The following is a 13,909-nucleotide window of genomic DNA, read 5'->3' on the forward strand; positions in this document are numbered from 1 at the left end:
CAGCTCAGCTCTGTTCCCACTCATGTTCTCAACTCCTGGAGAGCTGTTCTGGTCTCAAGTCCTCGGCTCTGATGTTCTGGTCTCAAGTCCTCGGCTCTGATGTTCTGGTCTCAAATCCTCGGTTCTGATGCTCCGTCCTGGTCTCAAGTCCTCGGCTCAGATGCTCCGTCCTGGTCTCAAGTCCTCGGCTCAGATGCTCCGTCCTGGTCTCAAGTCCTCGGCTCAGATGCTCCGTCCTGGTCTCAAGTCTTCGGCTCAGATGCTCCGTCCTGGTCTCAAGTCTTCGGCTCCAGTGTTCCTCCCGGTCAGTCTCTCTACACGCCTCCTGCCGGCCAGCTTCTGCACCCTACACCTCCATCTGTTGAAAGACTCTGGGTTCCGTCATCATCCATCTTCCACACTTCTCAATAAACTCACTCCTAAGAACTAGCTCTGTGTGTGCGTTCTGTGTCCGGGTTCATCCTAGAAAAATATCATGACAATATCATCATCAGAAACCAATTTAGTATTATGTCTTCAGTACACAGTCCAGGACCAGTCTGAGAGGGTGCTGGTCCCTTTTGGCCCCCATCTAGAACAACCTATGGTTCTGGAAACTCGGGTTGCTTTGACAGCAGCCTTCAGGTCATCTATGTCATTGGTTGTGGTGTCTCTCATCATCCTCCATAGTTTCTCTACACCAGTTTGCTGGCCAATCAAACCCAGTGGCATCATGGTCATTAAAGCAGGTATTGGTACTTTTGAGCAGGTTTAAAGTCCTGCTGGAAATTCTGAAGTAAATTAACTTTTAGATGCATGTTTATTGCAGAAATACCAAATGGACACTATGGTAAGATAGTTACAAAAATTAAGTCAGCTCAATGCCTATAGCTCAACCAGACCTGCTGTCTGATATCTCAGCTGCTTCCCAGACTGATCAAAGCTCAGTATGGGAGGCAAAGGCGGTGGAATTTTTCAGACAGCAGCTGAAGCAGAAAGAAGCTCAGACTTGGGTAATTCTGATTCTTTAAGCACCTGAAAGCACACATATCCTCACCTGTTTTAACACATGGCCACCTCTTTTTCTGGACGCAGGTCCCCACCCTGAACGACGTCCCTCTTCACTACCTGAAGCCCAACAGCCTGGTGAAGTTTCAATGTTTAATCCAAGACATGTTTGATCCGGAGTTCTACATGGGAGTCTAAGAGACTGTCGATCTGTCCACAAAGGCCAAAGTGTGTGCTTCCTTGTTTGCTATCCTGCAGATATTTGCATAGAGGCCTCCGCTGCTGCTACATTTTCTGACATTTTAGACGTTGTCCTCTAATTTTACTCTCTGACTCTCCCCAGACGCTGCGATGTGGCAAATATAAAGACGTGACAGAGTCTGGGGTAAGGCTTCCTCTCTTTAGACTTTGAAGGATTCATGAATGCCACAACACAGCCTGATCAGCTGTTTTGATCTCCAGGTGGACTTAAACTGGAGAAGCACAGTAACTGCAGAGAGACAGACTTTCTACTGTGTGTCCATCCCTGGAGAAAACCAATGGGCCAAGGACATATCCTCATGCATAGATCAGAGGAATGTGACTTTTCCTTTTAGATTAGGTGTTTTTACACTTTGCAGGAAGTTGTCTGAAATCTTGCTCTGTGGTCTAATGTATGAGGCTTAGCACCTAAATACATCACAGACTTGTTATCAGTGCATCAACCCTCCAGACCACTCAGATCTTCTGGCTCCAGCCTGCTCTGCGGAACCAGAACCAGAACCAGACATGGAGAAGCAGCATTAAGTTCCTATGCTCCACTTATCAGAAACAAACTTCCAGAAAACTGTAAAAGTGCTGAAAGCCTGAGTTCCATTAAATCAAGATTAAAAACACATTTGGTTAGGATTGCCTTCAACTGTTTTAGTTCAAATGTTTTACTGAAACATCATTAGTTCAACTTTGAAGTAAAACTGTTTTAAATGTTTGCTTAAGTTTCTACATGTTATTACTACTTGCTTTTATTCTGTTTTATTTTCCTATATTTTAATCATGTAAAGCACTTTGCATTGTCTCTGTACTGTTATGTGCTATGCAAATAAATTTGCCTTGCCTTCTCCAATTTGCATTGCTTGCTTTAACTTTTTGTTCTCTGTCATTTTTCTCTTAATAGCAGGTACATCTGGTCTGGCGTTCTGTTAGCTGTGACATCATCCAGGGGAGACAGATCATCCGCTATTACCATATAACATAGAAAGGATTCCTATCTCATTGTGTGCTTCTGTGCTTTCTGTGTCTCTACTCTGTCTTCTCTAACCTCCAGTGGGTCGAGGCAGATGAGCGTTCACACTGAGCCTGGTTCTGCTGGAGTTTTCCTCTCCACTGTCGCTTCTTGCATGCTTATTATGAGGGATTGCTGCAAAGCCATCAACAATGCAGTCTTTCTGGAGGACTGAATCCTGCAGGTCAATGACTTGATGCAATCTGCTGGGTTTCTGTGGAGGTTCCTCCATCTTCTCCTCAGTGTTAGTATTTATTTAAATGTCTTCACACAATATAGTTTTGTTTTTGCATTAGGTTGTTTACTATTATGGGTGCACACATTTGGTAAACACCTTTTTGTTTATTGCAATCATTAATTTCTGTTTTGCTGAGTTTGGAGGACTGGCTGGGGGAGAGGACTGGTTGAAAGGCAAACCAGGAAATGGAACAAACCATCAGGCTGCTGGAAGCAGGGGACTTGATGTTAAAGAATCTACCTCTCTCTCTACTAACAACATAACTGCTAAAATCTCTGTGGTGTTAGGTTGTCGTGTTTTGATAGTTGTGTTGTAGTCAAGATATGTTGGTTTGAATTAGTTATTTATGTTGATGTATTGTTGTCTTTGTCTCATCTCCCACCCCTCCTCGTTTTGTGTTGGCTAGCCTTTGTGTAGAAATTCCCCTGTGTGTTCATTGTAGGTCAGTTTTTTCTTGAGATTTGATGTTAGAAGTCTTCTGTGAACAATTTTTGGAAAAATAAATAGAAAATACTTTTTTATATATGCCTTTGTCCTTTTGCCTTACTGGTCGGACCATCACAGTTTCCTTAGAGAGGAACCTTTTGACCAATCTATAAGATTATTAGGCAGGAAAAAATCGGTTGGATCCGCAGGTTCATTTCTAACTAATCAGATGTTTTGACTTCTAAGCTGGAGAAAATTGCACATGTCCATAAATAGCTGAATAACTAACTGGAACAACATCATTGTTGGTTTTGCATGAGGAGGGAGCTTCTGTTCAGAGATCTTGCTGACCTGCTGGCACATGATGATTAGTGGTCTGTTAGTCGGTTCAGATATCCCAGGGCAATAATTTTTAAATGCGGTTTAAAGTTCTAACTCCTCTAGGGTCTTTGCAACCGGAGCGTCTAGTTCCACACAAAGAGGGATATATCAAGGCAATGCATGCGCTGACCCGTCTACGAAGGTCTTTTGTATGATAGTTAATCACGTTTTCATATGTGAGAACCTTGGACCTTTCCTTAATCCTACCGCACAGGTATGCAAAGACGACAGGTAACCAGGGGAGGGCGGTCCCCTCCATGTCGTACGTGGTAAGCAGACAGAAGCAGAGCTACGAGGAGGACGAGGAAATGGAAAGTCAGCCACAGAAACAGAAGGAGACACATGCAGGTAGGTGCCTTCAGAGCTCCACACCTGCTATTACAATAAGAACTGACAGAAAATATATGAAAATCCCTTAAAATAAATCCACTCTTTATTGCAGTAAAATCACATTAAAATGAAAAAGAGACAGACCCAGACTTAAAATTGAAAACATTCAATCAGTGTTGACAAAATCCCACATTAAGAAATAAATGAAAATAAAACCAATAGATTAATTGATACCTGCATCTGAACCAGAACCCGATCAAACTACTGGTTCCACTTTTTCAACCATTAACATTTAACATTTTATTACTGAGTTCAGTCTTTGCTACTGGAAGAAACACAGAGGGATAAAAAGCAAATATTCAGGTGCTGATCAGCTGTTTTAGACCAAAATGTTGAGAAATGAACAAATTCAACAGAACCAGAACATCACATATAAGGAAAAACAAGTTCTAACAATCTCTGACAATTGATTTCTGTGCAGTTTAGACATAAAACAACAATGATAAAAAAAAAAAAATCTGCTGGAAAATTAAAAATCAGAATCAAACTCAATGAACTTTCAGTGAATTCTATCTATTTGGGTTTACAGAACTCAGCAGAACCTCTAAGACCAACCCAAACTCCTGCATATAGCGGCTGAGTGAACGTGGTCTGGACTCTGTGGAGGAGAGTCATGGTTTCAGAGATGCTGTAGAAGGACAGAATACCTGCTCTGTGATCCAGGTACACTCCTACTCTGGGGGAAACTGGACCTGAGATGGAGGTGCAGATGCTGTTGTGACCAAAATGAAAACTGTTTAGGTAACAAATTAATGCCCAAGATTTGTCATCAAATCCAAATCCACATTCATCCCTTCCTGCTCTGCGGATATTCTTGTATGCAACTGCTACATAAACATCCTCTCTTATCTCCACCTCCCAGTAACAACGTCCAGTCAGACTCTCTCTACTCAGAACTTGAGAACAACCTGTGAATCTGTCTGGATGTCTAGAATAAGACTGAGGTTGATTCATCCATGTCACTTTTCTGTTCCCCTCTGATAGTGCCAGATAACTGTTTGCTGTGTTTGGATTCAGTGTGATTTTACATGAATATTTCAGGAATCCAGCTCTGCTCTTTGGTTCTGGTTCTGACAGTAAAACCTCTACCTCAGTGAGTCTCAGTGAGATGTTTGTCCATGCGTCTCTCAGGATGTCCTGTAGTATATCTCTGAGCTCTGACACAGCTGCTGTCACATCCTCAAAGTAGCTCAGAGGACGGATCTTGATGCTGGATGAGTGTGTAGACTCACTGAGTGCTGACAGTGAGGGGTAGTTGTTGAGAAACTGGTTGTGATCCTCTGTGTCTGAGAGCTGCTTCAGCTCAGCGTCTTTCCTCTTCAGCTCAGTGATCTCCTGCTCCAGCTTCTCCTGAAGCTCTTTGACTCGACTCCCTTCAGTTTCCTGCTGCGATCTGATCTGCTGCTTCACATCAGAGCTTCTTTTCTGGATGAGATGGATCAGCTCAGTGAAGATCTTCTCACTGTCCTCCACTGTTTTAGCAGCAGAGCGGTTGATGGCCTCCAGCTCCTGTTGAAGCAGCTTCACATCTTTCTCTCTGTCCTGGATTCTCTGCTGGATGTTTTCTCGTCTCACCCGGAGCTCTCTCTGCCTCTCCGTCCTTTCTGCTGCAGCTGAGACTGTGTCGTGGCCTTTATGGTCATCCATTAAACAGAGATAACAGATAGACTTCTGATCAGTACGGCAGAAGATCTTCATCACCTCATCATGACGAGAGCAGATGTTCTCCTGGAGGTTCTTGGAGGGCTCCACCAGCTTGTGTTTCTTAAATGCAGCTGAATCATAATGAGGCTGAAGGTGTTTCTCACAGTAAGAGGCCAAACAGACTAAACAGGACTTGATGGCTTTCAGTTTTCTTCCAGTGCAGACATCACATGCCACATCTTCAGGTCCAGCATAGCAGTGATCAGCAGGAGCAGCTTGGACTCCAGTCTTCTTCAGCTGCTCCACTAAAGCTGCTAATATAGTGTTTTTCTTCAGAGCAGGCCTTGGTATGAAGGTCTCCCTGCACTGAGGGCAGCTGTGGATTCCTTTCTGATCCTCTTCATCCCAGTGTGCTTTAATACACTTCATACAGTAGCTGTGTCCACAGGAAGTAGTCACTGGATCCTTCAGTAGATCCAGACAGATCGAACAGGAGAAGGTTTCTCGGTCCAGCTGGTTCTGCTCCATTTCTCCTCTCAGTCACAGTGACTATGTGCATTTCACTTCCTGAGAACAGAAAGAGGTTTGAGCTCTGATCTACTAATGACATGTCAGAGCAGAGAGGCGGCAGCCAATCAGCTTTCAGCTTCAGCAGATCTTGGCTCCATCCAGCTTCAAGGTGTGTAAGAGAGCGGGAAGAAGTGGGACGGTTAACAAGTTTTTATAGCCTGCAGTATAAGGAGCAGAGCTGTAAATCTAACCTTTGACCTCCTCCTATTTACTGATTCTAAAAAGTTTTCTGCTCCATTTATTGAGGATTTTTCAGAAATGTTTTGGTTTTGTTGAGGTTTTCCAAGAAAATATTTTCAGACGTTAAAATATACTTAAAATATAAGTTTGTGTGAGGTAAGCGTGTTCTTGAAAACCGAAGGAGAAAATAAAATATCTTATCTGCTTCAGCATCACATGAGACACTCATAATTTCAGGCTTTGAATCTCCTGTATAAACTGTCAGCTGGTTGAAAACCTTTAAACTAAGATTTTATACCCAGTGTAGCATCACAAAGGGTCATTTTAAGATCTATTTCCTGATCATCTGTAGAAACATTAAATTCATGTATTTCCAGTTTTAGTTAAATTATTGTGTATATGAACATTTTCTATATTACATGTGCAGTTGACCCTCCATAGCTCAATATTTATCCTGCTGTCATGCACAGCAAGAAGATAAGGGAGGTCACAAAGTTTCCAGTGGAGTGGGATCCAAGCATGAGGCAACCTGAGACACAAGAGACAAGGGATTAATGCTGGGAACACGAGCGGAGCTGCTCTCATACTTCTCCCACGTCCACCTGGGAGACGCTCTGGCTGCTGAGTACCTCCTCCTGCATCTCATTTCTACTGTGTAGGTCCAGCTCAGCTCCATCCGGAAAGGCTTTAAGGAGCCTTGTCAAGAAACCTAGGCAATCTTTGTGCTGTCACAGGTACGCCAGGCGAGATGTTCTGCTGCTGGGCAAGCTGGTGTGGGAGACTATTGAACTGTAAAAAATAAAGGAGACACAGGGAGACGAGGCCTCTCTGCTTGCCAACCGGAGAACTCTTTTTATTTCCAAAACTCACACGTACAACGGGTGCGAGCAAAAGTTCTGATTACATACACTGGTCATAGCTTTTTTATATCCCACAGATGTGTGTGTGTTACAATAAGAATCTGTGTCCATTGGTCTGCGCCGCGTCCCAGCAGCGTCCATGTGCTTCCAGCCTTTTTTGGCAGACATGGTCTTATTTCTGGGAACAGCTCCACAAACGTCGAAAAACAGTCTAAGTCTAACTTTATCTTAGACTTAGACAACTTTTTTGTCATTTTGTATGGCCAAAGTGCGTACAAAAATTTTTTTCGTTTGCATACAGCTTGAAAGATCACAGTAAATTGCAGTAGATTTCAGGATAAAGATGCAGCAGCGGTTTATGTAAACAATTGAAATGTAAAAAATGTAAAAAAAAAATCACAGTACATTGTAAGGAAAAATCACAGTAAATTGCAGTAAATTTCAGGATAAAGGTGCAGCAGCGGTTTATGTAAACACTTGAAATTTAAACAATGTAAAACTAAACAGTGCAGGGGAATGTTAAGAGTCCCTTTTGTGGCTTTAGCAGTTCTAGCAGTTCAACAGTCTGATGGCAGCAGGGAAAAAGCTTTTGCAGAACTTGGAGGACCTGCAGTAGATGCTGCGGAACCTCTTCCCAGAAGGCAGTAGGGAGAAAAGTCCATGGTGCGGGTGTGAGGGGTCCCCGATGATGTTACGGGCTCGGGTCACACAGCGCTGTGATGAAATGTCCTTGATGGAGGGGAGAGGAGCCCGGATGATCCCTTCTGCTGTCCTCACCACTCTCCTCACGTTCCTCCAGTCGGCGGCACTGCAGCCTCCACACCACACAAAGAGACAGCTGGTCAGAATGCTCTCTATAGTGCTTCTGTAGAAGGACTTGAGGATGGGCGGGGGCAGGTGGGCTCTCCTCATCCTCTGCAGGAAGTACAGTCGTTTATGTGCCTTCTTCACCAGTGACGTGGTGTTCACATACCAGGTGAGGTTATCCTTGATGTGCACCCCCAGGAACTTGGTGCTGCTGACCACCTCCACAGCTGAGCTGTTGATGAGCAGTGGGAGCGGTTCTTCCTGAAGTCGACAATGATCTCCTTTGTCTTCTCCACATTCAGAATCAGGCTGTTTTCTCTGCACCAGCCCACCAGCTGCTCCACCTCCTCTCTGTAGTCCTGGTCGTTGTCGTCTCTGGTCAGGCCCACCACCGTTGTGTCGTCAGCAAACTTCACAATGTGATTGGCGGTGAACCTGGGGACGCAGTTGTGTGTCATCAGGGTGAACAGCAGGGGGCTCAGGACGCAGCCCTGAGGGGAGCCCGTGCTGAGGGTGATGACATCAGAGGTGTTCTGTCCGACCCGGACTGACTGAGGTCTGTTGGTGAGGAAGTGTAGAAGCCAGTTGCGAAGGGGTGTGCTAAAGCCTAGATGTTCTAGTTTTCCCACCAGGTGCTGTGGGATGATGGTGTTAAACGCTGAACTGAAGTCCAGGAACAGCATCCGCACATGCGTGTTCTTCTCCTCCAGGTGTGCTAGGCTCAGGTGAAGAGCAGAGGAGATGGCGTCCTCAGTTGAGCGGTTTCGTCGGTAGGTGAACTGGAACGGGTCGAGTGTTGGTGGAAGACTGGAGATTATGTGTTCTTTCACCAGCTTTTCAAAGCACTTCATCATGACGGGAGTCAGTGCAACAGGCCGGTAGTCGTTAAAGCAGGTGATTTGAGGTTTCTTCGGCACTGGAATGATGGAGGCAGACTTAAAGCATGCTGGCACTGTGGCTTGTTCCAGCGAGGTGTAAAAAATGTCTGTGAGAACACCAGCCAGCTGATCTGCTCCCTTCACCTCGCTGCCAAGGACACACAGACCTCAGATGTTTTCCAAACATCTGCACTGGCCTTGAACCTGAGTGGCTGTCCCGCCGTCTCATCGTACACAGAACGCCTCTACCAGATCATCCAGCAGCTCGTGCCTTCGGTGAGTTCATGGATGCAGGAGAGTCTGACTAAACCAGATTCTCATTGAAAAGGTTTGTTGGTTTCAACAATTAAGTTGAAAAAATTTAAAATTTTGTTATTTGAGTTCCTTGCTCATGGCGTGGGTATACTTCAAGCATGAATGGATATAAAAGGCTGCCTGCACAACAGCGCTGGTGTCAGTTTGCTCTAAACCAGGGGTTCCCAAACTTTTTTTAGCCGCACACCCAATCTTATAGATTGGTTCAGAGACAGTCTTTGTACAGAATGAGTATGTATAGGATCTGCCTGGCGGCTTTCGCGTGGTCGTGCCGGGCCGTTCTGCATCCTCTCCATTTTCCAATTTTAATTGCTCCTTGGGTCTTCAAACACTGGTGGATCTGGTCCATCACTGATTTGAGAATGTGCTCAAAACTTGTCCAACTCTGTTCAGCCATTTCTTTAAAACTGCTGATGTTGTCAGGCATAGGGCTGCTGCTCCCCACTGTGGCGCTATACTCATCTTTGAGAGCAGTGAAGCAAAACACACGGTTAGCAGCAGACTCTGACTTGTATCTGTGGGCAGAAGTGAACTTATGGCAGAAAAAACGCTTCTTCAAACTCAACGATAAGGTTTTTATAGAAGGTGCTGTTTGGATCACAAACCGTTAAAACTGTTTTAAGTGAGCCATGTGTGCGTAATATATCAAGGATTTCGTTATCTGATGAAGTATTAGTTACGCCCAAGATCAAAACAACGTGTGCTATATTGATACCTGCTTGCGCAACACAATCCATATTTAATCAGAAGATTATTCACACCATCTGACTCCTGGCTAGCTCGCCACTTGTAATGCTAAGGCTAGTGCTGGACTGACTGCTAAATAAGCTCAGAAGTAGATTCGGCCACAGAGTCAAGGGGTGTGAATAAATGACAACAAAAGAATTACGATTAATAGTTGTATATTTAATGTTGTAGAAGAAAAAATATTAGTTAAATATACATGTTAATGAGCTATATAATAATATAATGCATATGGCTATGAAAAGATATAATACACATACACACATGGGAAAAAATGTGAACAATCAATATAATTTCAAGGGAAAAAGTAGACAGTATACCCCAACAGGATAATTTAAAGAAAAGACCAAAAAATAAAACACTTCAGTTCAGTTTGTTCAGCGTTGGCTGTAGCATCCATGGAGCAATCTGTACAGGTCAGGGACCTGCCGCTTTTAACGGGACAGGGCGTGCTACTATCAAACTGAAACCAGAAGTAGGGCCTTATGTGGCGTGGGTTACATGTGTGTTCTCACTTTATTTATTTCAGGTACCAGCTTCCAAATCTGAGTCTTACTCGCAATTTAAACCTCAAAATACATCAGATGACGAGCGAGTCAGCGAGCAGAAAGAGTAACCATAAAAGGGCACTCCTTAAAGCTGCTGTTAATCAGAGAAATTTTCTGGGTTTTTTTTTCTCAGCGGTTACCTTCAGCAGGTAAACACACCGAGGGCAACACACCTCAGCTGCCAGCAGCCCCACCTCCGGTTTCCCTGTTTCTGTCTGGATACACGTTAAAACCATCTTTAAAATGAACTGCACCTGTCTGAATTACAATGAAAAATACTGCAGCTCTATGCGTGAGCGTAATCAAGAAGCTGCATCAATACAATACATTTTTATTTATTGATTCAATTTACAGTTTTTGGTTTTAATTTTTATAAATGAAATGTTCATTTAGACATCTTTATTGTGTGGGGGAAAAAAAACATTGTCAGACCTCCATTACAGTTTTCAGCTTGCGCACCCCCTAGTGGCAGCACCACATTTTTGGAATCCCTGCTCTAAACTGAGCCTCTAATCTGCAGATCTTGTTGATGAGTGTTGCAGTAGGGGCTAAACTTAACATTCGACAATTTATTGTTGAAATGCATTGTTTTAATCATCAAACGGCCAACATGTAGAGTTTCTGCAGACTCTTGTGTACAGGAGCATTATGGTTCTCTAGGCTAATTAAGGACAGTTTCAGTTAATCGTCCGCTTTGTTAATTAGCTACAAAAAAACAAAACAATTGGGCTTAAAAGCAATTTATTATACAATAAAAACATTACCATATGATTATGCATGAATAACGACTAGAAACATGCATTTAAACACAAAGAATCTGTTGCAGATAAAGATAAACATCTGGATAAGTTATTCTCATTAGTATGATATTCAGCTCCAAGAGTAACAGTGAAGTGCTAATTCACACATGCACTGATTTCCCTGAATTTGCTGAAAATTGTCAATAGTACCCTCTTTTGGTGAACATTTCCCATTAGAAGCTGACCAAGTAGGAACAAACAACATCATTGCTTAACTGCTGCTGTCCCATGAATGAACACTCATGTCCAGCAGTGGCTGACTGAAGGTCTTCTTCCTCTTAACTACAGTGTTTCTCTTGGGTCTGGTGTCTCCAAGGTGTTGCTTCACAATCCTCTCAATGCTGCAGTTATCCCTGCTGCATCAGCACTTTTTTTTTAGCCATCCTAGTTTTTTCTTCCACTAAACTTTCCAGCGGATACACCAAACATTTTCTAAAGCAATGATCTTTGGTGTCCTGAAGAAGGTGTCAATAAAGTTCACCATGATTGTGGACAACATGCGATCAAATTTCAGAATTAAAAATCAGCTTTTGCCCTTATGTGATGTTCTAATTTCTGGGGAAGCTGAATTGGAGATTTTTTTTAATCAGCTGTAAGCAGTTATAATCTAAAGGAAGAGGAATAAAGATGAAATTCGTCGTTTTGGTTGAAATGACTGAGATACGTCTGTAACTCCCCTCACTGCTGCGTCCTGCTTCATGTTTTCTGAGCTGCTGTATGTGTTATCTGGGTTTTACTGCAGTCCTACTACCTGGCGATGAGCCTCCAGAACATGAACCAGATGCGGCTGGTGCCTAAGAAAGACTATGTGGCAAACCGGCTGGTGAGCGGAGCGCTGCAGCTGGCTAAGAACACGTCCCTCTTCCTGGATGAAACCCAGCTGGAGCAGGGGCAGCTGGACACCACTGGTGAGGCTTGTAGGAACCACAAGAGGGCGACGCTGAGAGGACTAACTGCTCTGTGTGTCCTGCCTGAACACTCCTGACTGTGGCCACCCCTTCCCTCTCTCTGTGCTGTAGGTGTGCGTAATGTTAAGGCCTTAGGGAACCTGATCTCTTGGCAGAAGGTAGATTATGACTTTAACTTCTACCAGATGGAGTTCCCCAGCAATATTAACGTGCTCATTGCGTCAGAGGGCCGCTCGCTGCTCCCGGTGAGGACAAAGGGCCAATAAGACGGGCTCCTGCAGGGTTATCCCCCTCATGCCTGGAGGAGCACATTACATGAACTTTACAGAAGAGTGGACACATATTCAGCCAGGATTATAGCAGAATCTTGATAATTGGCTAAAAAAAGTCTGTGGTCAAGATGTGACTCGTTAAGGGACAGTAGACCAATTATCAGTGGGGAATGCATTGGATATTTGACTATATGTATCAGTTTAATCTTCAGGATCAGAATATGTTTTATTGGAAATAAGTTGTGACTGCAGAGTAGGTGTTAGAAAGATGAAACCTGAAGCCACGCCTCCATTTAGTGTTCAGGGTTTCCCGCAGCGCTATCTTGGTGAGGCGGCCGCCTCGCCCAACTCACGCTACCGCCTCGCCAACATTCCCAAAAAAAAAAAAAATGTGACGTTAACACGCGGTTTGTTGTTGCTTTCGTGCGTGCCTGAATGGCAGGGAAAGAACACATGGATACCCCCCGCTCCGCGAGTCGGTCAGCGGAAAACGTGTCGTCCACCCCCCACCCACCCCCCCGGTCCGCGAGTCAGTCCGCGGAAAACGTGTCGTCCCCCTCAAACCACCCCCCCCCCCCAAACTCACCGCCTCGCCTATGCACATTCTTGCAGGAAACACTGGTGTTGGTTTTACACAGATTGCACACTGAACGTCTTGAGTAAATTTCTGTATCTAGTTTAATGTGGAAACTCATTCCACAGCTTGGCGTCAGCGTTTCTCCCTCTATGTCTCCACAGTCCGACTGTCACATTCACCTGCAGCCTCAGGTGGCTCCGTCCCACATGGAGGAGTACCTGGGCAGCCTCCATATCCATTTGCAGGCCTCATCACAGCTGAACAAGTTCAGAGTCTTCCTGGGCGTGGATCGGCTGCTCGACTACAGCATCTCAGAGGAAGTGACAAAGGTTAGCTGCTGCATCACGTCAGCTCTTTGGTAGTTTGGGTCAGAGTGTGTTTGAACGGCTCAGCCATTTTTTGTTGGGCTCCCCAGGCGGTTGAAGACGACTTTGTTGACATGAGGAAGGACGACCCCCAGAGCATGTCTGCTGTTGTGGCGAGGTGGGCCATCAGAACCGCTACCGGTCAGATTTTCAGCTTTTAACCCTGACGGTGCTGAAATGTGACTTTGTCTCTGCAGGCTGCTCTCGCTGAGCCTAGGACAGACGTCTCTGTCCAGAGACAGCTGGCTGAGGGCCAGACACATTGAGACACTGCGAAGGAGCCAGATGGAGCAGCACAAGAGCGTCAACGGCAACGAGCCGTGATCACTGCCATTTTTGTTTATTTTTGATATCCGTTTGTAATAAAGACTTTTTTCATGTGCCCCTCAGTTAAGATGTTTTTGTATAACAAGCTGCGCATAAAATGTATATATAAGTATTCTCATTAATGAATTGCTCTGAATTGAGAATATTTAAGAATTTCTTTCCTCTGGATTTTTGACGGTTTTGCTACAGACCAAAATTAAAACGTTATATTCTACTTCCATAAAATGCTGTGTTGTTTTCAAACTTTTAAGTTGTCAACGTGTCAAAGAGCATCTCAGTAAATTACTAAATTATTATACCTTAACATATTTGTGTTCCTTATTTAAAGTAAAACTAATATAGTAATTGCACTTAGTGGTTTATATTTCAAGCCTTTTTTTCATTTTGTTGTTTTGGCTTCCAGGTAATGGAGACACCAAATTTAGTTTAAT

At 44.1% G+C, this 13,909-nt stretch overlaps 2 protein-coding genes across 2 annotated transcripts; one reads left to right on the forward strand and one right to left on the reverse strand.

The window, feature by feature from the left end:
- Positions 1-712: 712 nt before the first annotated feature.
- LOC118557044 (mini-chromosome maintenance complex-binding protein-like) lies at positions 713-13,590 on the forward strand. Its single transcript, XM_036125934.1, is given in 14 exon segments — positions 713-728; positions 901-992; positions 1,075-1,215; positions 1,331-1,372; positions 1,450-1,539; positions 3,506-3,641; positions 6,648-6,732; positions 6,812-6,848; positions 8,788-8,898; positions 11,772-11,937; positions 12,049-12,182; positions 12,948-13,115; positions 13,202-13,269; positions 13,349-13,590. Coding segments are annotated over 14 exon segments (1,413 nt in total). The 3' UTR covers positions 13,476-13,590.
- On the reverse strand, positions 4,197-5,855 carry LOC118557195 (E3 ubiquitin/ISG15 ligase TRIM25-like). The gene has a single exon (XM_036126743.1). The coding sequence runs from the start codon at positions 5,853-5,855 to the stop codon at positions 4,197-4,199; it is 1,659 nt and encodes a 552-aa protein (XP_035982636.1).
- Positions 13,591-13,909: the final 319 nt, after the last annotated feature.

This window comes from Fundulus heteroclitus, chromosome 22, assembly GCF_011125445.2.
Source record: "Fundulus heteroclitus isolate FHET01 chromosome 22, MU-UCD_Fhet_4.1, whole genome shotgun sequence".
In the NCBI taxonomy this organism is placed as follows: domain Eukaryota; kingdom Metazoa; phylum Chordata; class Actinopteri; order Cyprinodontiformes; family Fundulidae; genus Fundulus; species Fundulus heteroclitus.